At 36.6% G+C, this 26,634-nt stretch overlaps 1 protein-coding gene across 2 annotated transcripts in view; it reads right to left on the bottom strand.

Annotated features, from left to right (window-relative positions):
• Positions 1-26,634, bottom strand: part of LOC137389810 (dyslexia-associated protein KIAA0319-like protein) — a 32,380-nt gene that overhangs the window by 929 nt on the left and 4,817 nt on the right. For both annotated transcript variants that reach the window (XM_068075923.1, XM_068075924.1), the window contains exons 2-21: positions 26,528-26,590; positions 26,125-26,238; positions 25,593-25,769; positions 24,062-24,265; positions 23,538-23,678; positions 23,203-23,310; positions 22,153-22,253; positions 21,723-21,810; positions 21,460-21,549; positions 21,072-21,268; positions 19,921-20,079; positions 18,258-18,514; positions 14,027-14,175; positions 13,264-13,554; positions 12,799-12,869; positions 12,254-12,357; positions 8,844-8,992; positions 5,585-5,704; positions 3,825-3,915; positions 1,176-1,270 (exon numbers count right to left, since the gene is read on the bottom strand). In XM_068075923.1, coding sequence (XP_067932024.1) covers positions 1,176-1,270; positions 3,825-3,915; positions 5,585-5,704; positions 8,844-8,992; positions 12,254-12,357; positions 12,799-12,869; positions 13,264-13,554; positions 14,027-14,175; positions 18,258-18,514; positions 19,921-20,079; positions 21,072-21,268; positions 21,460-21,549; positions 21,723-21,810; positions 22,153-22,253; positions 23,203-23,310; positions 23,538-23,678; positions 24,062-24,265; positions 25,593-25,769; positions 26,125-26,238; positions 26,528-26,579 — 2,758 coding nt within the window. In that variant the 5' untranslated portion in view covers positions 26,580-26,590. The remainder of the gene's footprint in view (positions 1-1,175; positions 1,271-3,824; positions 3,916-5,584; positions 5,705-8,843; positions 8,993-12,253; positions 12,358-12,798; positions 12,870-13,263; positions 13,555-14,026; positions 14,176-18,257; positions 18,515-19,920; positions 20,080-21,071; positions 21,269-21,459; positions 21,550-21,722; positions 21,811-22,152; positions 22,254-23,202; positions 23,311-23,537; positions 23,679-24,061; positions 24,266-25,592; positions 25,770-26,124; positions 26,239-26,527; positions 26,591-26,634) is intronic.

Raw genomic sequence — 26,634 nt, 5'->3', positions numbered from 1 at the left:
GACATTGAGTTGAACAGTGTACAGACAAAGCCGGTTATAGAGATACGAAGCTAATCTACCTTAGACTACATTAATTTTAAATTAATATAACTCATTTGAATCCTTTTATTTTTATACTTAATATTTTAGTTTTAATAATCATGTCTAGCTTTCCCACTTTTGCTCGTGTCAAGCTTTCATTTTTTGCATAATCTCTGCTACTTTCACGACTCAATGACCTCACAATTTAAAAAAAAACCTAAAAATGTTTGTTCGTGTTTTATATGTCTTGCCTTACTTTTATCATTTCCATCACTCACACTAGTCATCTTGCAAGCTACCATTTTGTACTGAAAAAATAAATGAAACACTGTTAATATGATAACCGACTGAGCCAGCAGCTCGACTATTATCACCCATTCTCTGATGAGTATGCAGCTGCAAACATGAAATCAAAAACGCATAGAATGACCACCAAGAAAGGCTTTCATGTTAACAATTTAACATAAACATGGACTATCATATTAGCATAAATACGGACTATCATGTTAACATAAACATAGGCTCTTATGTTAACATACGCATGAGCTCTCATGTTAACATCAACATGGACTCTCTTGTTAAAATAAACATGGGCTTTCATGTTAACATAAACATGGGATTTCATGTTAACATAAACATGGGATTTCTTGTTACATAAACATAGGATTTTATGTTAACATACAGATGAGCTGTAATATTAACATGAATATATACTTTAATTCTAAAAAAGCTCAAGTCGTTATATTAACATGTATGTAATCTTTTATGCTAACATAAATATATTATTTTAAGGTGTTTAGCAGTGACATCATTTATGATGTATAAGCAAACCAAGACTGATAATTAGCTAATTTTTATTGTAAATAGTAAATACTCTGGCAACTCTGAAATAAAGACTATCATAAACCACTTAAACTATTATTAAAAGACGAGCTTTATATGACTTTTAGTCAGCAAAGAGTTTGTACAGAGCTCTTTGCTGTACCAACTCTTTGCTGTACAACTCTTTGTTGTACAACTCTTTGCTGTACCAAGGAATAGTAATAGCTATTCAACAGCTTGCAAAAGAAACAGCAATGTTGGAAGGGAAGGTGCAAGGTGTCCAAGCATGAATATCTAAAATGATAAACAGTGCACTGCTGTTAAACCCGTACGTTTTTTCTTGGCTAACTTTTCTTCATTTTCCATTTCTTCAATGTCATGGAGCAATTTATATGTGTGCTTTCTTCGGCCTCTCGTATTCTTACATCTGAAACAACACTTACCAATTACCATTTAATCGGAAGAAGATACCACGGCAGTGGTTGATGCAAAAAAATATCACAAAAGTGGATTGAGATAATAGACACAGGTAAGGGAAGAATCAGGACATAGATAGTAGAGCGGCGGTGAGCGGTTGGTGTAAAAGGAAAAAAGAGTGGTAGTATTATAAGAATGATGTAAAATTTGCAACAAATTAAAAAGATAGCATAATACTTTGCATACTACAATTAGGCAGCGAGAAAAACTTCACCAATTAGTAATAGTAATAACAACCCTATTGAAAGCTGCTAAAATAAACTGTAAGTCAGCATAGAAAGATTCATAGAGCAAGCATCAACAATAAATTATCCTGGGTAATGCGCTGCCGATGTTTTTTGGATGTGTGTACGGTAAACTGCAAAAAGCAAATAAACCATATGTTCTTCCAGGAATTTTTTCTAGTTTTCACACATATCTCACAAATGTAGGAAAAATTGAAACCTCCAGCCAAGCCAAACCTAACTACTTACCGATTGCAAGAACAAGGAATCGATGATTTGGAACTGAAATAACGGAAGCTGCCAAAATGGCAATATTTGGTTATTTAGTTATCGCAAAGAGCCCTTGCATCATATGATTTAAACAAAATCATTCTAACACATAAATAGCCTGCCTTTTTCAATCACATTCCCTCGTACAGCACAATATACAGAGCAAAGACAACAGCAGAGGTGGGAACCGGTAAAAGCATATACTGATGCTTAGAAAATATCAATAGGTTATGAAAAGGCAAAAGGTCACACCGCGGGACAGTAAAATAAAACACGATACTTGAGTCAACAGACAGTTTAGTATATAGTCAGGACAATAACAATACTTCAGCCAAACCTCTGATCAATGTGATATCGGAAATCATGTCTGTGAAAGACAAGACAAGCCATAAGGCAATGGACAGTATGAAATGTTTAGATGGATAATTAGGAAACTTTTCATTCTCCTAAGCTAAATCATAAGCAAAAGAAACGAATATTCTCAACAGGTGTAAACTGGTTAAATATTTAAAATCTATAAAAATGGAGTAATTGTATCTGTACATATAAAAGTGGAGTGATAATATCTATAAAGATCGAGTAATGGCATCTATAGATATTTCAGAGATGTTTGCTATCTGCCAAGCTAAGGAGACAGATTTGAATTGTTCCGTCAGTTTGAGCGAGCGGGCTAGTGAGAACACTGCTATATAAAGCTATTACAAGGCGGGCTTAATATCATTCAAGTTGTACAGGTTCAATTTGTGATGCTGATTCTGGCCAATGAAAATGTGCTCTTTCTGATGAGCCTATCAGCGATAAGATCTAGTGATGCCTTGATTGGTTAAATATCTCTCAGATCATTCTACTGATTGTTAGACAAGTCATCTGATCAGCTGAAAGACTAAGTTCTTAGTATACCCATAGATTTTTGACTATTGTGCAGTACTACCCGTTATGCAACAATGTCTTGCCAGGAGGAAGCCCAGAAAGAAATAATCAAAGCTTCTAGTCCTAAACATCAAATTAAAATATCAACTGGATAACATGTACTTATTTTAACTGCTAGACTGCTATTAGTTGACAATGCTCGCTAACATGACTTTGATCTCTTACTGCACTTTAAAATCCCTTGAACATGTGACTTAAGACCCCTTGAACATGTGACTTTAAAACACTAGGTGGGACAAAATGAACACGATTTTCAGAATCTATACCTCTGAATTACCGTACTTGTAAGTTTTGGTTTATGTCAAGCAATCATATACTACTGTTGCTAGGTGGTAGACAAATGATGCAAAATTGTAACAATCTTAACTTTGCAACTAGTTTTCTCTGTCCGTGTTGTACAGCAGAGGCAGTGGCACCCTCTACTTAGAATAGTAACAACTTCCCTTTAGATTAAGACTAGATTTTAATTACATCAAGTTGGTGCAATTGGAGAATGTGACAGATGTAAAAACTTATAATCTGCCAAACTAGACTGATCCAACAAAATGACGGAACATTTCACAAATATGAATGTCTGTGGCAATTATGTTTAAGAATTAAATGTAATGCTCTTCTACAATTTACCCCTTCAAAAATATATAAGGATTTAGCATTGAAAACAATTCATTTTTTAGATCTATGGAGTTGCATTTTATAGTTGTTATATTACATTTAACTAGTCTACCAGGTCTACATACACTCCTGCAAAAAACCAATGCATTTACTGCAACCATAAAATCTACAGCTGACTCTGCAATAGGAACTGCGTTTGATTACTATTCTCCTTAATAAGTTTCTTTATGATTTTGTTGGACATCAGAAAACAGAAAAACATAGCAGTTATAAGCTGCATTCTAATTATGAAATGGTTGAAAGTGCATCCCACATTGAAAATGGTCAAGGAGAAAGGAGGTGCAAACTATAGCTTGCTACTCCCAGTGATGAAGATAACATATCTAGTGTGCATGAATAAACGCGCAGTCATAATATTTTAGGAACCAGACATGTCCGACAGAATGAAATGCTTGTTGCGACACCTACCTTCTAGTGCAGCAGACGCAACTCCAAATCAGTATGATAACCGCAAACACAGATGCTAGAACTGTGAGGACAACATAGAGTATGCTCCAAGCTGCAAGAAAAAGTGCCATCGAATCACAGAAGTTTATGTTGTCAGTCAATCGAACAGTAGATTACCTTTTGACATAGCAGTGATTACCCACTAGTTTAACCCTGAACACTTCACATAACAATGTATCATAATCTGAACACTTCACATAACAATGTATCATAATCTGAACACTTTACATAACAATGTATCATAATCTGAACACTTCACATAACAATGTATCATAATCTGAACACTTCACATAACAATGTATCATAATCTGAACACTTCACATAACAATGTATCATAATCTGAACACTTCACATAACAATGTATCATAATCTGAACTCTTCACATAACAATGTATCATAATCTGAACACTTGACATAACAATGTATCATAATCTGAACACTTGACATAACAATGTATCATAATCTGAACTCTTCACATAACAATGTACCATAATCTGAACACTTCACATAACAATGTATCATAATCTGAACACTTTACATAACAATGTATCATAATCTGAACACTTCACATAACAATGTATCATAATCTGAACACTTCACATAACAATGTATCATAATCTGAACACTTCACATAACAATGTATCATAATCTGAACTCTTCACATAACAATGTATCATAATCTGAACACTTGACATAACAATGTATCATAATCTGAACACTCGACATAACAATGTATCATAATCTGAACTCTTCACATAACAATGTACCATAATCTGAACACTTGACATAACAATGTATCATAATCTGAACTCTTCACATAACAATGTATCATAATCTGAACTTTTCACATAACAATGTATCATAATCTGAACACTTCACATAACAATGTCTCATAATCTGAACACTTCACATAACAATGTATCATAATCTGAACACTTCACATAACAAAGCGTAATAATTGGAACTTTTCACATAACAAAGCGCCACAATCTCAACTCTTCATATAACAAAGTGTCATGCATAAATGAGAAAATCTCACAAGTTGCACCCAGCTAAACAAATAAAGCAAATGAATTTACATCAGAATTAAATCATTACACTTTTGTTATACACCAGCATAATAGCATAGAATTTTACTCGCAAATAGTTTTTGAAAATCAACAAGTTATAAATGATAAAAGTGATGAGAGGACAACTCTTACTCTTTCTTGCTACTCGCATTTACCTTAGTAATCTTAACTGAGCCTATGTATTAATTATGAGACATTTGGGCTGGTAGTTGATGTACCTACTCATAAGCTGAACTTGTTATAAAATATAAGAGTAGGTGGTTAAACAAGCTGGAAACAATCTCTATCAACTATTGACAGCCAACAACCTTGCGTTATTTGCAATCCTTTCTAATGCTTTAGTATGTACCTAAATAAATTTAATTACTATTTTATCTATCACCATGAGAAAAAAAACAGAGCTGATCCAGAATAAAGTCAGCTTAGATTACTACCCTCTCTTCTATTTAGAGGGTGTGAACCTAACCAATATTTAATTCAATACCATTAAAATGTAGAAAAAAGAATTTGTGAAAAATTTATAGTTATAAATTCAATAATAACAGCAGCTGAATAGTTTCTGGTCAAAATACCTCTACAAATAATACAAATAATAAAACACTACTCATCTAAACAATTTCAATTGAACATAAAAAAAAATTTTAAGCTCACCACAGTTGCTCTCCCCTTTCCACTTGGCCACCACATAGTTGGGCATCCAGAAAGGTTCACAAATGCATTGTTTAGAGAACTGATCACAGTAGCCATGGCCAGAGCAGTCATTCTGACACACTAAAACAAAGCGAGCACACGACTGATGCCTGTAAGCCTACTCAGCCATTACTACACATTTCACCCAAGACATGCCAAAAAAATTATAAGACATTTCAAGTACAGTAACCCCTCATGTTTTACGGTTAATTGGCATCCATCGAGATAAGTGAAAACCCATGGAATAGAAACTCATATCTAACAAGTGGACTTCTTCATTAATCATAAACATTCCTCTCTTTATCTCAGGCTCATTGGACAATATTTAAGAGTTGAAAACAGTTAAGAGGCATGATGAGGGGTGTCACAATGGCTGCACTTTTACACTTTACAAAAAGTAACAAGAAAAAGGGCGAACTTCGATGACTACGATCACGATGATGTTTGCAGAGGGATCTCACTGGGCCAGACTATGAGAGAGATTTATGTGTTTTATGTGTGATAGCTTTTTACTTTCATCTATTTTAAATTTTTAAAACTTTTTAATGATTATTTTTTACCCTAAAATGCACTGAAGCAGCAAAAGATGAACCCAAACTAGCGAGGAATTACTGTAGACAACTAACTCACACTCCCATAGATGATATTAAATGCATAAAGTAAGTCCAATTTAGCGTTCATTACAGCACATCAATTATATCAGTACTGTTTCAGGTTATTCAGGTTCTTCAATATCTTGGCTTTTAAATGAGCCATTGTTTGACATGGTGAGCCAGACATTGGTTGGTGTTTATATGATTTCCCCAGAGCTCTACCGCAGAAATGTTCAATGGTACAGACTCGCAAATTATGACGTCATAATTTTCATATTCGGTGTTATGTGCTCTTACCGCTTATTTACCAAACTACGATATACGGTATAAACTATGACAATACCATTAGTGGCAGGCGAAGGTAAGACAACTCCAGAGAACCAATGAAGATGACAAAGGAATCAGTGTCATTAGCTCTCCATGTACAGATATTTCTATGATAAATAGCTCAGACTTAAAGCACCATACTATGTTTTCCCGATGATATTATACCTTAGCCATCTCTTTTTATTGTGACGTTGACGGGCACGACTGAGACTAATTAATTCAAAGCCTAGTTCATGATCTCGCGAGATTGAAATTTACATATAGTCCTAAGGCCACACCACTGCAGGTCACAATTTAATCGATGTGATTTCATTACCTTTAACAACGACAGTATATTTATTGAAGCATAATCATATTTGGAAAGCGGTACGAATTCTATAAAACAATGTGATAATAATTACTATAAATATTTAAAATGAACGAAAGGATGAAAAAAGCAAACTCTAACAATCACCTAAAATCTATTAACCCAGAACATGTGTTTGTATTGGTCGGGCGTTAGCGAGATCCCCAGGCATTGTTGATTATCTATAATCCTAGTTTATTATTAGCGGCCTCTGGGTTTAAGAGCACCGATTGTCACAGAAAAGCGCAGTCTCAATGGCAGCGAAAGGGGTCGACGACCTAAGGCTAAATGCTAATTATGACATCACATTGTGGGAACCACAACCATGTGTTCTTTTAATGCAGGACATACTTTTGACACCCTGTTTTTCATAGTTCTATTATTCTTTGTGTATTGAATATAAGCTCATTCGAAAGCCAAGACTCTGAAGTAATGAAATATATGATAAAAGTACTGACATAATTGGTGTGCTTTAAGCATAGCTGTGCATTTTACTTGTAGCTTTTAGTACAAGCCTCAATGTTTTAAAATGAAGCACAGTCATACTTCAACATACGAGAGCCCCAGCATACCAAACAATTGAGATATGAGCAGAATTTCCAGCAAGTTTCTTTTTTGAGATACGAGTAATCTTTGAGATATGAGCTGGTGCTTGATGGCCACTATATGGCCAAGTATGCGAGTGTCTGCTTTCAAGAACAGCATCGCTTGGTCTTTCTACTCAAATCAATTTGAAAAAAAGCTTTTAAAAGGTTGGCTAAAGGTTATAGTGAATGCGATGCAAAAAGCTTAAAACTGGAAACAGATAATAACAAATTAAGACGGCAAATATTAATGTAATAAAACTTACTTTAAGTGTATGCTTAGGAAGCTTAATTCATTGAAGTTAAATTCAAAGTTTCAGTTACATAGCATCACAAAAGTTTAGTGTATCGAACGTGTTGCTGTAAAGTCTCTTTCAGACCACCATTAGCCACTACACTTGTCTTGAAAGTAAAAACTTAAAATAGTGTATAATTATAGTAATGTTACATTTTACTGCAGATTTTAACAACTAAAAGGTATTCGTTACTTTGTTAGCTAAGGTACTAAATTACAATAATTAAAAACATGTTTTTCCACCGTAGCACCCTGTTTTTTGTGGGTTTTTCAAAATACGGTAACGGATTAATTTGTATTTAGTTATTTTATATAAGAAATATTGCCTTGAGATACAAGTAAAATGACAAACAAGCTCAGTCCCAAAACGCAATGAGCTTGTATGACGAGATACAACTGTCCATTACTACAGTCGAAATAGCTAAAAGCAAATGTATCCTTATCATACCTGTACACAAGATGTTTCGAGGCAACAATAACGCAACAAATAAGCCCAATTTTTTTAGACATTAAATTTGCCAAGGTTGACTGCATTTTGACTACCCAGCTTTGTGATGCCTTTTCGTGGTAGCCACAGCATACTAGTTTGCATTGTCGATTTAAGATCGGATTCCGTGACAATCAGCGACCTTTTCGGGAAATCAAACCTCAACCTTTTGTTCTCAGGCCAGCTGCTCTAGATGAGACAACCCTTAGCTGCTCCATGAGCTTAGCAAATGTTTACCTCCGTTTAGGTCTGGTGAAGGTTTTGTTTGTAAGACTCCAAATCTTAACTCACCAAGTGTTGCAGTCTAATTAGAGCTAAGCATGAATTATTACCAGCTTATAAATGGTAGCTAATAAAGAAGGAATGATTGTTTGCAATTCAGGTATTCTGTGTCATCTCTCGGAATAAAAGCTGCCAGATTGCGCAAGCACGCATGCATAAATATTGAGAAGTATAGATTTTAGAGGCAAAAATGAGATACGGTTATGCAGAATGATTAGCAAAAACTGACATCTCCTTACAAGTGAGACTACTCACTGATAAGTTACTTGTTCATCACAAATTTGCCATCCCATTATTAATACTCACCTACAGTGTCTACCTGCGATACCTTGTAGCCAAATAATTCATTATTATTTATTAATTTTTTCTGTAGGAGAGATTTGACTTCTGTTCCATTTCTTATGGTAGATACATGGGCAGACTGTGCGTCTTGCACAAGAAATACCACTACCAATCTACAAGAAAGAAGACAGCTGCTAATTTGTCACCCAAACCCATGCTTTGTATAAATACTGAGCATGTCAGAGACTTAGGGGTGTGACATGAAACCTTTAATAACTTTGTATCGAGATAACTTCTTCATGCTAAGACTTTTGACAAAACTTTTTATAGATTTGCCAGACTTTATTGGCCCTCAGTGTAATGGGCAGTCAAAAAGTTGACGAGTATAGCTTGCAATTGTTGAGTATGCAATAGCTCAAATTTGAGGATAGAAAATAGTGTGAAAACTTGCCTGTTGTCATAATCTATTGCTGATAAACATAGGCAGCAATACATGTGCTGCATTTGTGATATTCAAACAATGTTGATAAGAACAACACAGAAATCCAATGAATATTTAGAAGTAACTTCGCAGTGCTTTCAGATGTTTCCATAGCAATATAATATTTTTGCTTGTATTGATAGAAAGCAACCAATAAACTTAAAATTTTTAACATGAAAAATTTGAAGTATTGGGGCTAGATAACAAAGCCTCCACAACGACACTAAATGTCAACGCTCTATTTTTGCTAGTACATTTTAATATCGTACTCAACCAATTCATACCAAGCTTTAAAAACCTTTCATCAAAAGAATATTTGACTCAGCCATGTTTTAACTAAACGAGCTTACAGTTATCTACTGAGAACTATTAGATATGATTCACATTAGTTTGTGCGCACCCATGCCAATTTATACCTATTACCAATTACACCTAATTTTGACAAAACTGTCAAGTCCTTAATTAGCTTGCAAATTGCAAAGACTTAGTCTGCATCAATCCTCCTTAAATTTAAAGGTCATTTCATGCACGAGTTCTAGTGACATGAAATACTAAGTCAGTCTGACAAACAGTGAATGAAATGACTAGTTTAACAATAGTTATCTGCAAATGTATGTATCACTAAGTGAATATCCAGTGTTGCACGGGAAATAAAAAACAGCTTATAAACAGTGGCAGGTAATGTAATTGCCATTGGCTCAGTTTTACTATATCTTCTCAAATTAGCGAGTAGGCAAATTTGAGTAATTTAAGCTAGCATATCGCTTAACTTACTTTAATAAGAGCCGTGAAGCCAGCTCTGGTGACCAGCTCTGGTGACCAGCTCTGGTGACCAGCTCTGGTGACCAGCTCTGGTGACCAGCTCTGGTGACCAGCTCTGGTGACCAGCTCTGGTGACCAGCTCTGGTGACCAGCTCTGGTGACCAGCTCTGGTGACCAGCTCTGGTGACCAGCTCTGGTGACCAGCTCTGGTGACCAGCTCTGGTGACCAGCTCTGGTGACCAGCTCTGGTGACCAGCTCTGGTGACCAGCTCTGGTGACCAGCTCTGGTGACCAGCTCTGGTGACCAGCTCTGGTGACCAGCTCTGATGACCAGCTCTGGTGACCAGCTCTGGTGACCAGCTCTGGTGACCAGCTCTGGTGACCAGCTCTGGTGACCAGCTCTGGTGACCAGCTCTGGTGACCAGCTCTGGTGACCAGCTCTGGTGACCAGCTCTGGTGACCAGCTCTAGTGACCAGCTCTAGTGACCAGCTCTAGTGACCAGCTCTAGTGACCAGCTCTAGTGACCAGCTCTAGTGACCAGCTCTAGTGACCAGCTCTAGTGACCAACTCTAGTGACCAGCTACGTGTCACACAACGTCGATATGTGTATTTTAACCTATGTAATGGCTATGAGCATGATTAATCCATTGTACCACAAGTAGCCCGTGTAGCATAAGCAGATAGAAAGCCTGTCTGCCAAACTGGAGGTTCCGAGTTAATTACATTGTGAAATGGATTTTTCCTTTCTAGATATTATTAGCTATTATGGGACACACGACAGACCAACAGACAAATACTAAGATTTATAAACAGTAGACGCTCATATAACGTATAGCTCCTATAACGCAAATTCCAGATAACGTAAAGAAATTATCTGAAGTTTTTGCTTCGTACTGCGTAAAAATTCCACATAACGTAAAGTGTCAAGTTGGGGCGACTTCTCAAATTTGATTTGAATGATAACCTATCTCGCCTATTGTAAACTATCTCATCTATCACGTTATATCTACATATCTATGTAAATCTCAAAGTCCGTCGTTTGGTGTGTACAGCTATAGCTATTTAAATCTAGACATGAAAGCCTCGCTTCGTGCTGGACTTGATCTCAGAACCTCCCAATTCACTAGGGCAATTAGGCTACGCGAAATGCAATAAATTCGTTGGGCAATATGAGTTGTTATGTAGGTTAAAATATGCAGAGTGCTCATAGCACTCTGCGTTACGCAATGTCACTAAAGCTTGCACTCATGGCTCTTATTAGTAAGTTTAGCAATACGGATAGTAGCTTACTCAAATTAGTCATTGGCAATGTGTCCGGCTAATTGCAAGTGGCAGGCAACTACATTACCTGCCACTGTTTATAAGCTGTTTTTAATACCCGTGCAACGCTGGACAGCCGGCTAGTCTGTTATATATACAACTTCAATCAAATTCTAGTTCGTCGTGATAGATCATCAGATGTGCTGACAAAACAGAGAATACGTAGCTGAATACTTTAAGGCGATCGATTGGAGCAGGTGTTGCAGCGTTGGACTACCAATCTAAATGTCAAGAGTTACGTATCATTGAAAGTTATCTTTTATCCTAATCTTGACCCCTGAATACAGATAGGCAACGAACAGGTAGTACCTCTTTTTTATGGAAAAAAAATCCGTTTTGTTTTGCTTTATTGTAGACATAAAATAATTGTTACTAGTTTTACATTGCAGAATAGACTTTGCTGTTTAGAAAAAATAAACAAATCGTTGTACATAACCGTTGAAGATGTGCACTCCCCATCAACTTATTGTAAAATTACACCAATCACGGTCTACAAAATCAGTGAAATTGATCAGAAAATGAGAAAAGTTGTCGATGCAAATCAATAATAGTGTAGTCACAGTACAGCCAACAAATCAAAAGGTTCAGTCTAGTTTTTTTTCTTTTTGTATGACCAATGAGGTGAGTTTTGAAAAATCTTGAAACGGATTAGGCTATTAACACGTATTATACTGTTTGTATAATGTAAAATCCCTATTGCATATAGGTAGATTAAAAGGCTACTAACGACCTGCAAGGTTCAACTCATGCCACGGCTTTTATCATTGGGAAGTAAGATTAATAGTGACAAGACAAAGCTAATAAATCAAACTATGATATATTTTCCAAACAATAATAAATTTCAATTCTGCAATGCTCACAAATACTCACTTTCCACTGTGATAACCAGGATAAATGCCATATATATTTACTGTAGGATCACTCATATACGCATCTGATGAGAGCATTAAGGATAACTCGACAGCGAGGTTCCTCTGCAAGATACGATAAAACTTGTGGCATTAAACAGACCAGCAGGACCTTTAGCATATCTAAGTACATATATGCCTTATGGTTCTCTATTTGATTGGTATAAACAAACACAACAGTATCTGAGTTTTACCACATTGGAAGAGCCGTCAAGCAACACACAAAGTGAGCAATGACTGAGTGCTTTCAAAGACATCACCACCTGTAGGTTTTCTCCTTCCAACACAAGATAACAAATGTTTGATAACTCGTCAAAATATAGTTAACATAATAAATAAGAACCATGCATATTGAGAGTCAAAGTTTGCCTTGAAACTAAAAAATGCATTTATATGAATCAGAGTTGAACACGTCTGATAGTCAGAGTATAGTTTAGCTTGAAATGTTTTAGTTACACACTGGAAGTTATCTACACAACATAGATGAACATAATTGAAATTGCTCACCTTATGTTTCTCTTTGAAGGTTTCTATGGACGTGTCCAGTGATAACTCTACCAGGTTATCTTTTTGTGGATCTAAAAGGTGAGAAGCAACCAAATTGTAATCATTTGCCTATTTAGCTCTAAACATGTAATGACTGCATGTATGTTATACGCACATGCAATGACAACACATATGTAAAACACACATGTAATGACCGCGTGTACAGTATGTGATACGTACATGCAATGACAGCATGTATATGATAGGCACATGCAACAACAGCATGTATGTAATACGCGCATGCAATGACTGCGTGTATGTGATACACATATGCTATGTCTGCACGCATGTGATATGCACATCAAGAGTACAATCAATGTTTGTATGATTTAACAAGAGTGGCCTACATTATTTAAAAAATAATAATGACTAACACGAGTTTTACACAACACGGCGAGACTCTGCCAATGGCTAGTAAGTGATCACCTGGCTGCACTGTAATGGTGACAGAATCAGATGCCTCCTCCTCTTCCTCATCCTTCACTGTTAATGTGAAAGTGTAGGTACCTGACACAAGGTCAGTAAGTAACAAGGCAGCCTGACTGTCAGAGCCATTTAACACTCTTCCTGCACCTGGAGATTCTTCACTCCTCACCCAACTATAGCTTAGCTTGCTCCCGGATGTCTTAGACTTAGAACCATCAATTCTAACTATGTCCACCGGTAGGACCACAGTCTTGTCTTCTCCGGCAATAGCAACTGGTTTTTGGTCAATTCCTGCAGTTATGAAACTACCCCATTACAATACTGAACAGAAATTGAAGCCAGTTACAATGGGTGCAATTACAAAAGGAGAAAGGGATCAAAACATGAATTGATAAGCATTAGTTTATATTTGGGGAACTGGCTTCCAAAAATAGCGCTGTAATGCGATGTACTCCAGACATTCACCGTCCATCGACCACCATTTTAAAAATAATGTCAGCAAATCATGAATTTTCAAGCTTTGAGTAAAAAATTAGCTCACAATTTAAACCTAATTAACCTAAAATAACTAACTAACCTAACAAGTCAATTAACAAAACAGATGATGATAGAGCTGAACCAGGTATCAACTTTCAGAAAAGCTCAAATTCTGGTTTATGATGCTACCACTGCTATCTCTTCCCTATTACCTCCTCTCTATTACCCAATAATGAATGGCAGTTGGATTGGATGAAAAAACAATATAGGAGTGATAGGAACTCACGGCTGCGGACATGCACTGTAACAGATGTTGAATTGTGCAGGTCTTCTGAGTCTGAGACAGTTAGCTGAAACACATATTCACCCTTCATCAGACTGTCCACACTCGCCTTTGCTCGGTCAGTGTTGTCCATCTTGGCCTGGCTCGGGCCGCTAATAAATAAAATATCATCTTAGATTTTAGCTTCCGAAATTCTGTTTTTAATAGCAAACTATGATAATATCTGCTGTGCCATGCTGCTATAGGCAGCAAAACACAGCTGACTAAAAAGGAAGTTATATCCGTTATAGCTTGTTGGTTACCTGGCTATGCGACCAGAATGGTGTGAAATACCCTACAGGATGAATTTATTCGCGAAGTTATATTTCGCGAAAATTGTCTTTTCATGCATATTCGCGGATGAATTTATTCGCGGCTGAAAACTGCCACTCTTTAGGAAAAGTTAACTCTATTGCGGCTAGTAATAGTTATTCCTACGCATGCGCACACCGCGTGTTCCGGTTTATATTTAGCTTACAACTGCGAGGCGATCATGCTATTCTACGGTAAACAATTGTTGCTGCGTCCAGAGGTTTTCACGAATATTCATCGCTTTGGAGGCCTTTGATAAGCCAACAACTTGTGGTAAGTAATGAGTTTTTTACATTTACTAAATTAGTTGAATTTTACTTTGGTTCATCGGTAAAACGCAATACTAATTTTTTCCATCCCTACTGCTTCATTATTTGTTTTAGTGTGAGAGAGAGATTTTTCATCATACACCGAAGAACAATGATTGCAAGGGTGGTAGATGTCATTCTTAGAAGACCACCAATCATTCAGGGAGGTCTGGAAATTGAGGTTGAAGTGACCGCAGCTACTTACGAGAAGAATATATCTGTTATTAAAAAAGGAACAAAAACGCCTTTACGAGCACAAATCTTTGGCCAACCGGCAGAACTTTGCAATAGTAAGCCACGAGGAGAGTTCTGATGATAACTTCCTTACCAGCCATGTAGTAGCGAGAGAATCGCCTTCAACCCCTACCCAAGACAGTGACAGAGCTGCTATTACCAAAATAACTAGTCAGAAAGCACTATTACACGCTAGTATTCACATATCAAGAGTACCAGTTTAATTTTATTGCTAGACAACCGCCGTATGGACTAAACTGTTTACATTTACTCCATTCATCGTTTGTAAAATTTTATTTGTATTTGAAATATTTTATTTGTACACTCAAGTTTGTAATAAATTATAATACATCTATACATGAAATAAAATATATAATTTAATCATGTTTGCTACAGCAATATCAAGGAGTTGTTGTCAATGAAGGGGTCTAGGTTGACTGGTTGCCTCTCTGCCAATATTCCTGCCTTGATGAATATTACTACTTGTCTCTAGTTTTCGTAATCGGAGTAGGTTGTTTCATTCTCAATCTGCAGTAAACACAAAAAAGAAAAAATATTAACGAGTGTTGAGGAAGTACAAAAACAATAGCTGAAGTATTTGATGAAAGCGATCAGTTTTTAAACAAAAGAATTAACTAATGCAGTTGATTATGGAAAAACGTATCTGCACTGCAAATCAAATACATACCATAATGTCCAGATCAGAATCATGATCGTCCTTGACTTCGGTATTAGAGATTGATGGAGTTGATTCTAATGTAAAAAGACTAGGAGAGCTTTTTTGCTATGCTGAAGCCATGCCGAATAACTTGTGAAAACCTTGAATAATTTTGTAAAGTTTGACGCAATGGCAATAAAGCTCGAAGCCTGGCGATGATTTAAAGAAGTTTTGGAACTCGGCTACGTTTAGTACTTCTGCCTAGCGGCTATTTTCGCGATGACGCCATTCTGCATATCTTGTGACAACCTCGAATAATTTTGTAAATAAATGTGATGCATTGCCAATGGTGTTAGCTCAAAGCTCAGGCAATGATTTTAAAAATGTTTTGGAACTCAATTACGTTTAGTATTTACATTAAAAACTAGGCTAGCGACTAGTCTTCAATTTGATGCAGTAGTTATTCTCTCTTGTGATTAAAAATAGAACTAATTATTCACTGAATTTAATAATTAGCGGGATTGACTGTTTGCGAAATCGCGAATTTTTATGACCAACGAATATTTTCATCCTGTAGGGTAGTGCCTAGCTATTGTCAAATTCCAGTGGATTGTCCATGATTTGATTTCTGTCACAGTTCTCACAGTTATCAAAGTCTATCATATACAAGCCGTAAAATGCAATGAACTTGGGACTTGATAATAAAAGTAGGCTGTAGCCATGAGTTTACGATAGCCATGCCTGTCTTACTACAGCTCTGTGTCTTTTATGAGAGAGAGAGCAATTTCTAATTTAACAAAAAGTTCAAGCAGATAGCATGGGACCAAATTACTGGGACCATTATATCTACTACTGTACAGTAAAATGACATTGAGACTTTAAGAAGTATGATATAGCGATAAGTTCACAATAGCGATGTTATACTGTACTGCACTTAATAAGCGTACCTGCTAATCTCTAACACCTGGCTAAATGCAAAAATAAACAAAAAGTCATTCTAGAAGCTGGTACATATTGTGTGTAAAATAGATTAAGAAAGCTCAGTGTTCTTAAGGTAAAATTCAGGTTTAACAGTCATTTGACGGGAGAAAATGTAAGCGAACAACTATGTACTTTTAAAAGGGAACAACTACTTCCATGACACCACAAAATCAACCTACAGAGACATGCGACATATAGACTGTTTAGAAGTGTCTACATAATTTTTATACTTGCTCCAATGCTATACGAATTATAAAAACTAATAAACTTAAGGTTTGCAGAACCCTTTTACTATTATTCTTTTGCTAAAGATGAACCAAAGTGTGTAAAAACTTCCACTGTCATATAAATTACTGGGATAAGCCCTTTATACTGAATTTAGGAGCTACTAAAAAACAAATGCTTTGTAATAGGAGTTCCTACTAGCAGTGATCAGATACTGTAGAAAGGAAAGTGATCTAAACGCATCTTTACCTTCTCCGTGACTACCAATCTCCCATTGTTAGACCAAAGAGTAACATCGGATTAAAGGTCTATGTAATGACATGGCATTACTTAAATGCAATTTAGGTAGCCTTTTCTCAATCTAACCACTCTTAGCAATACTGTCCAACATTGAAACAGGAAACAAAGGATTGTTTTTTCTTCTTTAATTACACAACCTAATAATTGATTGGAATCTTTACAGTAATAGGAGCTGTGTCTGTCCGTATCTACGGTTAAAGGTTGTGGAAAAAGGTTGTATCATACCATTTTGAACGTGCAACATTCTGCTTTGCAACCCAGCGCTCTATCAGCTGCACCGGTCAACCAGCCATTAGCATTGAGAATACTTGTACAAGTAGTTATTACACCTGATAATTTGCTAGGGCACACGGGATTGCCAGGGTACTAGTCAATATAATGCAAGACTAAAACATAACGTTCATGTACCATGACATACATAGACTGGTTTAGCAGCAAGTTGTTATATACGTATTAGCTAACAAAGCCTGACTCCCACGGAACACCATTGCAACCAAGTTGTAGTATATATTAGCAAGAAATTATGTTTTTATCATGACTGTTCAATCTTAGCACTGGTTTAGATTAAGTATATGACTAGAGGTCAAGTTCATAATGACTTCATCAAATAATTTTCCTCACAACTGAAACCTCACATTGACGTTGCACAGAGGGTACGTGTAACCTTTTCAGCAAAACAGATAGCTGGATGGACAATATACAATATACCCAGCCATGAGAGTCCATGATCGAGAGGTAGTTTCCGTTTTATAATGTAGCATGTATATCTAGAGACATTCAAATACATAGTAAGTAATCTGTTAGACAAATCCTTTATGGATAGCTCTCTGTATTTATATTTCTTGCATAACTGGCTGAGTTTTGGCAGACAACAAAATATAAAACAACAACTTTTCAAAACATTGGCAACGCTTAATAGAAATATTTTCAACAGTTTGCAGTGCTTTAAATTTATTAGGAAACATAATCTAACTCTGCCTATACAGTCACTGTTTGGTCTAGCGGAATGGTGAAGTTTTTTTACGTCACACATTCCTGTTTACAATCCATAACCGGTATACATTACTATGCCAATGTTCCCACCCGCCCAATACGGCGTGAGAGCTAGGTTTTACCTCCACAGCTGCACTTGAGGACCAACAAGGACATTATAAATATGATAAGTACTGGACCTTACCTGATTTGACTCCACTTGTACTTGGTGATGAGCTGGTCATCAGTGCTAAGGCTGCCATCGAGAACAACTGCTGTTCCTGGCTCCACAGTTGTGCTGTTGAACTCTACGGCAGCGACTGGTGCCTTATTCGCTGAAGACTTCACATAGATATGTACCTCATCTGTACTTTTTTGTCCTTTGGTATCAGTGACTTCAAGTTCATACGTGTAGACTCCCTCTTTCAGGTGAGAGAGATTTAACACTGGCTTATCCACACCCTGAATATAAAGGGTGATAGTGGTTCGCAAAACACCATAAGTCAAGTTTCCATCAATCAAAAGGTGTCAATAACAGCTATGAATAGTTCATCCAGATTTCAGCCAATCTCGTGTATTGAATGTTCTCTTGCTTTGAAACCATACACACCAACATAAAGATATTCAGGATAAAAGAGGAGGAACTCATGTGGCAGACCTATCAGGCATTGATATCTAGTTGTATCTTATGTCTTAAGAGAAGAACTATCCAACCAAGTGTCAACGACCTCACTGCTAGGAGTTCATAGAGCAAGTAACTTCAGTAACTAATCATGGTGACATCACGCCTTTATGTGTCACTATCAAGTCGATTTTATTTTCAGCAGACAAGATGCTTGATGAGGAGAAGATGATATTATATGTAGTAGTATATAATAGCAGTAATTAGTAAAGAGTGCTGAAGGTCATTGTACCAGAGGTCTGGAAAGCTGCGAAAATGATGGAACGAGCAATTCACAAATAGCTACAGCAATATTTCTACAGAAATCTTCACACTTTCACTGCCAAATTTATTTCTTTACTGGGACATAATTACATATTCAATAAAACCTAATATTGTTCAGGGGCACGCATAAATCGTCATAACCTTTAAACCACACATTCTATAAAAAAAATTTTAATGCCAAATTAATTAGCATAAAATTGTACATAAGCTCATGCCATAAAAAATACCACAAATTTGCTACAGAATGAGCTAGGATACTTTTTCGGCCATTTTCGCAACAATTGTGGGCATGTCCGAGTCGAAGGATTGATCACCATCATTACGGCATTATTATTCCTGCTAAAAATAAAATAATCATTCTCAGTGGTACTATTGTTCAATAAAATCATCCAAAGTCGATAGATCCTAAAATTAGTGAAATTTTGTAGCTGTATTGCGTCTGACACGGCTGGTCTTTGTGAAGAAGACTTTGTGATACAGAATAAAGGTTTTGTAAAGCAAAACTACACTTGGGATAGGTTGTAAACATATTTTTTATTGGCTTAATGCAGACAGATGATTGCTTCCTTTCGTTTAAGTTCAGATATGATAGGCTAATTAATTAGCCTATCATTGGTCTATCACTAGTCTGAAACGATTGTACGAAGCCTGCTAAAGCCACATCATGCGGCTCTTGACCATACACAAACCTTTGCCGAGCCAAACTCGTGGCTCGTGGTGGCGAAACAGTTAATGGGTCAACTGAACAAACCATATAAAAACATGTAGACTTACAAGTTTACAAACATAAAAGATTTAAGATAAACATATTTTTATATAAATACAATCAAGGATAGAGGGAGGTTTTCAGCCAAATCACTTTATTGCCGGTTGAGACAGGAAAGAGCTGATCAGCGATGACTGACAAGAGTAAACAACTCACATCTGTATCAGCTGAGACATCGCCAGCCTTAGCATTCCACTGGTAGCTCACAATTCCCTTGTCATCACTGCTCATGTTGCCATAGAGAGAGACCGTGCTGTGTGGCAGTAGGACTATAACATCATCACCTGCATTAGCTTTCGGCGGGTAGTCTATTGCCTGTAAATATGGTTCATCTTCATTAATGCAGATACCTTTTCGCAAATAAGGAACTTGTGATCCGCTCACCGAATATCACAAAAATCATTTGGTTTGAGAATTTGGTGCAGAGATCATGAACTTTCTTTGTGTAAAACTTGTTGGCAACCAATGAACTGCGTGTTTATACCTAACCGACGCTACTAATGTAGGCGCGACAGTGGTCAAGTTCTCCTAGTTTGTGAAATTTATTACAGGAGCAACAAAACTATTCTATTCAAGAGTAACTTCCTCATGAAACAATTTATAAATTTCATCATGCGCAGGCGTGTAGCAGGTCAATGACAAACATGATGCAAATGCAGGAATGAATTAAATACCCATGTAGAAGTTGGCAACTTTGGTTTATAGCCGTCATATTATATGCTTATTGTAGGCTTTATAGATGACACATTTTCTTGAGATGCTTATCATCGACTATTCTTGTTTATTGAAATACCATGAGTGTATAGAACACTTTTACGAACTCGATTATATCTCACTCATACTCGTGTTAGAGGGTCATCATCTATACAAACTATTGTACAACTCTTTGTCCAGCATTGACTCATTGTACACAGGTGAGGAATACACATATCATTGGATGTGGCTGCAGAAGCCATCCGGTGAGGAAGTTGGTCAGACAGATAGTATTAATGAACAGGAGCTACAGCTATCCAATATCTGTTTTTTATTTTGATGGCAGTGTGTTCCGAGAGATTTATAGACTGCTTGGCACATTTATAGTGACTAATTAATACATACATACATACATGCAGTTTTTAAACTTGTCAATATTTTATGTAAGGATCTTTTCTTATCCACCATATTAATGGATTGAGATTGACTTATAGCAAAATATGATATTTTTGGCAAACATTGTTGGTACCCACCGTTAAAATTGCATGCCGGTAACTATACCACTGATCTTAAGAACTTTGCCTGTTTGTGTGACTGTTGATAGTAAATCTCACCTGTTCCACGATGACAGTGGCAAGAGTACTGTTGGTCTCCTCCTCATCATCTGTAACGGTGAGTCGTACTGTGTAGTTCCCAGGGGTCATGTCCTTAAGCCTAAGCATCGAACTATCGGTGTTTTCCAGCTGCTCTGTGATTGGTCCACTCACGATCTCCCAAAGATAAGAGGTTACTTGCACGTCATCCACGCTGTCTGTTACAAAAATGGGTGTGAGCAAGTTCACCAATCTATACAGCTCATTGACTATGACTATAATAGAGGCGTGGTTGGCAGAACTTGATAGTGAAAAATGCTACCATGTTCATAGATTCAGTTGTGCTACCAAAGGTATCACAATCTATTTCCAGCCTTGGTACCAAACGAATAACAAGACAAACACTCACCTGCCCCATCTAAGATGCCTGCAGTGTCCTCTTTCATTGTTAAAACACTCGGGCGAATGACTGCAATAGGTCGTTTGTTCACTCGCGGCGCTGGAACAAGATAAAGAGTAAATGAGGATACAAAGCTAATAAGAGTTCTAAAAGCTAAAGGCATTATTGATGTAAGAAAAGCAAATAAATACACTGTCAACTTTACTTTTCCTTAATAACGGAGTTACCAAAGTCAATGCATGGCTATAAAAAGGAAAGATTATAGCACTCACCAGGTTTAACAGTGATATTAACACTGCCAGTACCAAATTTGTTGGTTCCTTTTACTTCTACACTAAGGCTGTAGAACCCAACCACCAGCTACAATGAAAATAAATAATAGCAAGTATCAATTGTCGAAATAATCAACAGATTTCTTCAGTCCACATTAAATGTTCAATAGGATGAAAAAAACTATGGTTTCCCAGACAAACTTACCAGAATTACTGGTAAAAAACTGGTGTGCAATTGCAACTAAGTTGATGCTTGCCAAAAATATTCTTTGATAGAAACCAACCTCAACCTGTTAATATGGTGGATAAAAAAGGTCCTAACATAAAATATTGAAAAATTTAAAAACTTTATTTTCAATCAATATGACAATAAATGTCCCGAACACTTTCCATTCCTCTGAACACGCTGCCATGAAAATAAAAGACTGACCTTGGATAGCTGTAGCTCCTGTTCATTAATACCATCTGTCTGACCAACTTCCTCACCTGATGGTTTCTGCAGCCACATCCAATGATATGTGTATTCCTCACCTGTATACAACGAGTCAATGCTGGACAAAGAGTTGTGCAATGGTTTGTATAGATGATGAATTTCTAACACGAGTATGTGTGAGACGTAGCCTAGCTAGTAAGAAATTATTGGCAAAGGGTGAGCTGCTCTATACTGAGCATAAATCAAGCTGTTGTGCAACACTCCAAAGGTATGTCAATAAACAAGGATAATTGAGAGATTAGCTCTTTGAGAGACTCTAGCTTTGAATAGTGAACCCAATAAGATTTGGAAAGTAAATCGAATTTCAAATGAGGATTAAAATTTGTACGCAGAGTGTAAGACTTTTTGATACGGAGATCACTCGTGGCTAATCGGAACCAGCGCCCTCATGGAAAGTGTACAGCCATGAAAAGTGAAAATGGCTACAAGTGTATTGTTTTAAATTTTGACTATTTTCTTGTTCCTGTAAGTCACCATGTTTTAGATCTCCATTAATGAACGCAGATGCAGTTTTTTAATCTTTTCTTCTCCTTTCTCAATGTGACACACTATCAATTTACCAAGCCCGTCATGGCGTCCCGCAGCCGCATAGCTGTCCATCAAAGCTTGTCCAACAATTTCACCTTTTCATGGATGGTAAGCATAATCTCTATATTGGTGCACTAGAGGGCGCTGGTAGTGTTGGTGTCATTTTCAAGCGCTAAAATATGTTCAAAGAACCAAAGGAAGTAGCGAGGTACTGTGGCAAAGCAGGGCCAAGATTGAACTGTGGGCTTTCTTCACTGTATTTCCGTTGTGACAAAATGTGTCCATGTGATGCTTGGGTGATGCAACTCTACAAACTAATTTTTACTTTTTGACATTTCTGAAAAATGCGCAAATAACTGAACCCACAAAAAGTGAAGCCCGAATAGGGGTAGGAACACTGTATCAGAAAACAGATCAAGGAAACAGGAGACCCCAGTATGTTTATATTGACTGCCTCACCTTTGGCCGGGTCAGGCACTGCATAGGCAGTCAACTTAACAGAGGTATCTGGATATTGGAGCACTCTGTTATCACCTGCTGAGACAGTCAGTTTTATCACTTTCGCGGCTAAAAAACAGTAATTAAGAATTAGAGACTGCTTTGTCACTTTTCCTTTTCAAATGGCAAAATAACATGCAGTTTATTTTCAAGGACAACAAAATTGATACAATTTCTGTCCTTTTTGTTGATATAATGATTGCATTCTAATCAGCGATGAGCATCTACACTGCAGTGCATTCGCTACAAAACCGTTAAACTTTGAATAAGGAACAAATAAACTAAGGGTTAATTACCAGTGGTGACAGCTGGTGTAGTTGAGGCAGCTGTACTAGCAGCGGTTGTAGAAGCATTGGCAGCAGATGCAGATAACGTTGTTGACTTTGTTGTCGTTACAGCACTAAGTGTTGTGGAATGCTGATCTAACGCTTGTGTGCCTTGAAAACAGAATATTGGATATATCACTGGTCTGCATTTACATTTTAGTTTACATTTTTGCTAAGCTGCATATTTTCAGCTTGGCTAACAATAATTCCTGGTTATTAACTTTGGGTATTTAACTTTGTTTTAATTAAAAACATCGCACCAATTTTTTTCGGCAGTCTTCTGTAAGAAAGACATAACAAATAACACAAAAAAAACATTTACTCTAAGATACTGGCATATATATTAATCAGGTTTAAGAAAACTTTAACCATCAAGTAAAATAAACAAATGTTATCAATGTGGCCTTGCTCCAATGACAACAGTATCTAGTGTATTCTAAGCGCTAAACCGTCCCTTTGGGTAAACACACAAATGGAATGGTAGGCAGACTCACTGTTAGAATCAGGAAGGCAGTTTCCAGATTCACGACTGAACCCTTCCTTGCATTGACAGACTCCGCTTTTTACTCTGGCGTTAGCAGCAGACACTGAACACTCCTCATTGCTTGGGCACTCTGACAGTCCAAACTCACACTTGACAATGTGTGGAGACTCGGCAGCATTTTCTTCCTTCATAGAATCTATTACCGCTGTCTCAGCTTCAATAGGTTAGTGATGCCAGTTGGTAACAACCAAGAACAAATACATGGACTGCAATTACATTTTTTATATAAACCTATATAACTATTTGAAATATACATCTAAAAGGTACAATATATGTAAAACATAGTAGTGGCACTAGAAGCTACTAATATATACATCTATGTATAATCATGTGTCTAAGTGTATTACAGTTAAATATCATCTCAATGTTACTCAAATATGTAAAATTTCAAATAATATTGAGCAATGTCAGCAAGTGAACGTATTTAATTTCTTGTAATTTATTTAATTATTGTAATTTATTTAGTTTTTGTAATTTAAATAATAAAATTTTTCATATGCAAACAAAACTAAAAACCATCGCATAAAAATAAAACAATAAAAATTAAAATGATGCACCCCTATGAGATGACAGCTGATTATAATGGACAATAAAATACTATGGCCAAAGTGTATAAGTCAAAACTGTATCTGGTGTACTCCAAGTCAGAGCTAATGAATAACTAGATGCTGCTGACAACTCTTTTGACATTTAACCTAATACAGCAATGAAGGCTAGGAGTCTCATATTGCAAATGAAGCTGAAGCAATTGAAGTATCAGGCAACATGAATAACTAGCACTAAGCAACTCTTCTACTCAATTGGTGAACATGGCCATGTTTCTGTTTTGTACTAGCCATTGAGGTATTGGTATTAATGAGCAAATAGCAATATGATAATCATGGCCTGTGCTGTTTCAATTACCTCATTAAATCAACAAGAACACACGAGACTGCTATGAAAAGAAATGCTTTGAAAAAATCAATCAAACTATTATGCTAGTTTAGACACAGACTCACAACTGCTTTCCTTTCAGTATATTACTGGCAGCAAAACATGCAGTAGTTCAAAATACTATAAACACTGACAGCATTGCATATTGTGACAAAAAAGCACACGATAATAAAATGGTAGAAACATTGGCAGCAGATGCAGATGACCTTATTGTCGCTGTCACAGCACTACAAGTTGTATCAAAATGGTATGTTTATTTTATGTTGAGGAAGACTAGGTGTACAAATCTCTCATAGCATTATGAATCAAAGTTTTTGTTTCTTCCTCAACTCTAAGCTTACTAGAATCTCACCGAGTACTATACACTAAATTATAAACTGTATGTACTAAGGATACACTTTGTAGATATACATTCTGTAAAAATCAGCGCATAGTCAAACATGTATGAAAGGAACAGTGATGAGCTCGAAAGACCCATAAAACAAATTATTACATTGTTACAACTTCCAGTTGCATGAGTTGGTAAGAAGAGCGCAAGTGATACATACCAACAGTTCGCAGGTTGATTAGAGTCGCTGTAGCAAACTTCTTAGAAGAAGCGCCAGGGGCGCACGACTCATCTGATGCACACTGAATTGTCAAGCAGTTATTTGCGTCATAAAAGACAGCATTGCAACTCTCATCTTTGCAGCAAACCTTTACGCACTCCAAGAAGCTGTGGACACCTGAAGAAATTGCAATTATGTAACAAGAATAAATTTGTAACCTATAATTAGAACTTCCCGATATGGCAATTTGCTTGGTCGCAATTCTTTAAGTAGACGATTTACAATTTTTTAGGTAAACGATTTGAAAATTGCCAACATTTAAAGAGATATCACAAATCGCATAAATGATATAATTGTGTATTGGCAATTTATTTCACACCTGACAGTTTTCAGAGTAAGCGATACTCAAACTAAAAAGCACGGGCCTCGGCAGCGCTTCTGAGGCAGAAGCGCAGGCCATAAGCAGCGCTTCTGCAAAAGAGGATCTGCATCTACAAAGCAGGTACATGTAGATGTAACTTCAGGAAGTTACCTGCGAATTTGCTGTAGTTGCCAGCATTTATGCCTTCTTTTGGCCCAACACCCATATTTAAATGATTGGATAGGTCAGCTGTAGAGGGGTTCTTGCAAAGATTTCCATGCACCACTAAAATAAAAAAGACATGGTTCCAGAGATATCGACAAATGACTTTTTATTGTAAAAGTAATGATGCGTTCATACAGAAACTTGGCAGAGGTTATACAAAGTAGATGCACTGAGACTCGCCGTTATCTATAACTGATATCATTAATAGCAACTATTCCAGTAAATGATCAAATTATTACATTGATAAAAAGCCTTTCAAACATAGATATTGAATCCAAATGAACTGTTGTTTATGACACTTGTCTCTGAGAGTCAACCAGGTGTACATATTAATCAATGTGATACTAACCATATAACATGCAGGCCTGCGCTACAGTCAGTATAAATCCAATACACTTCATTTTGCCAGAGCCTAAAAGAACAGAGAGAAGTATGTGCCTGCCTGTTCCATGTAGA

Source organism: Watersipora subatra, chromosome 3 (assembly GCF_963576615.1).
Source record: "Watersipora subatra chromosome 3, tzWatSuba1.1, whole genome shotgun sequence".
Taxonomy (NCBI): Eukaryota; Metazoa; Bryozoa; class Gymnolaemata; order Cheilostomatida; family Watersiporidae; genus Watersipora; species Watersipora subatra.
The sequence above is the reverse complement of the archived record's forward strand: the minus strand, read 5'-3'. Positions and strand labels throughout refer to the sequence as shown.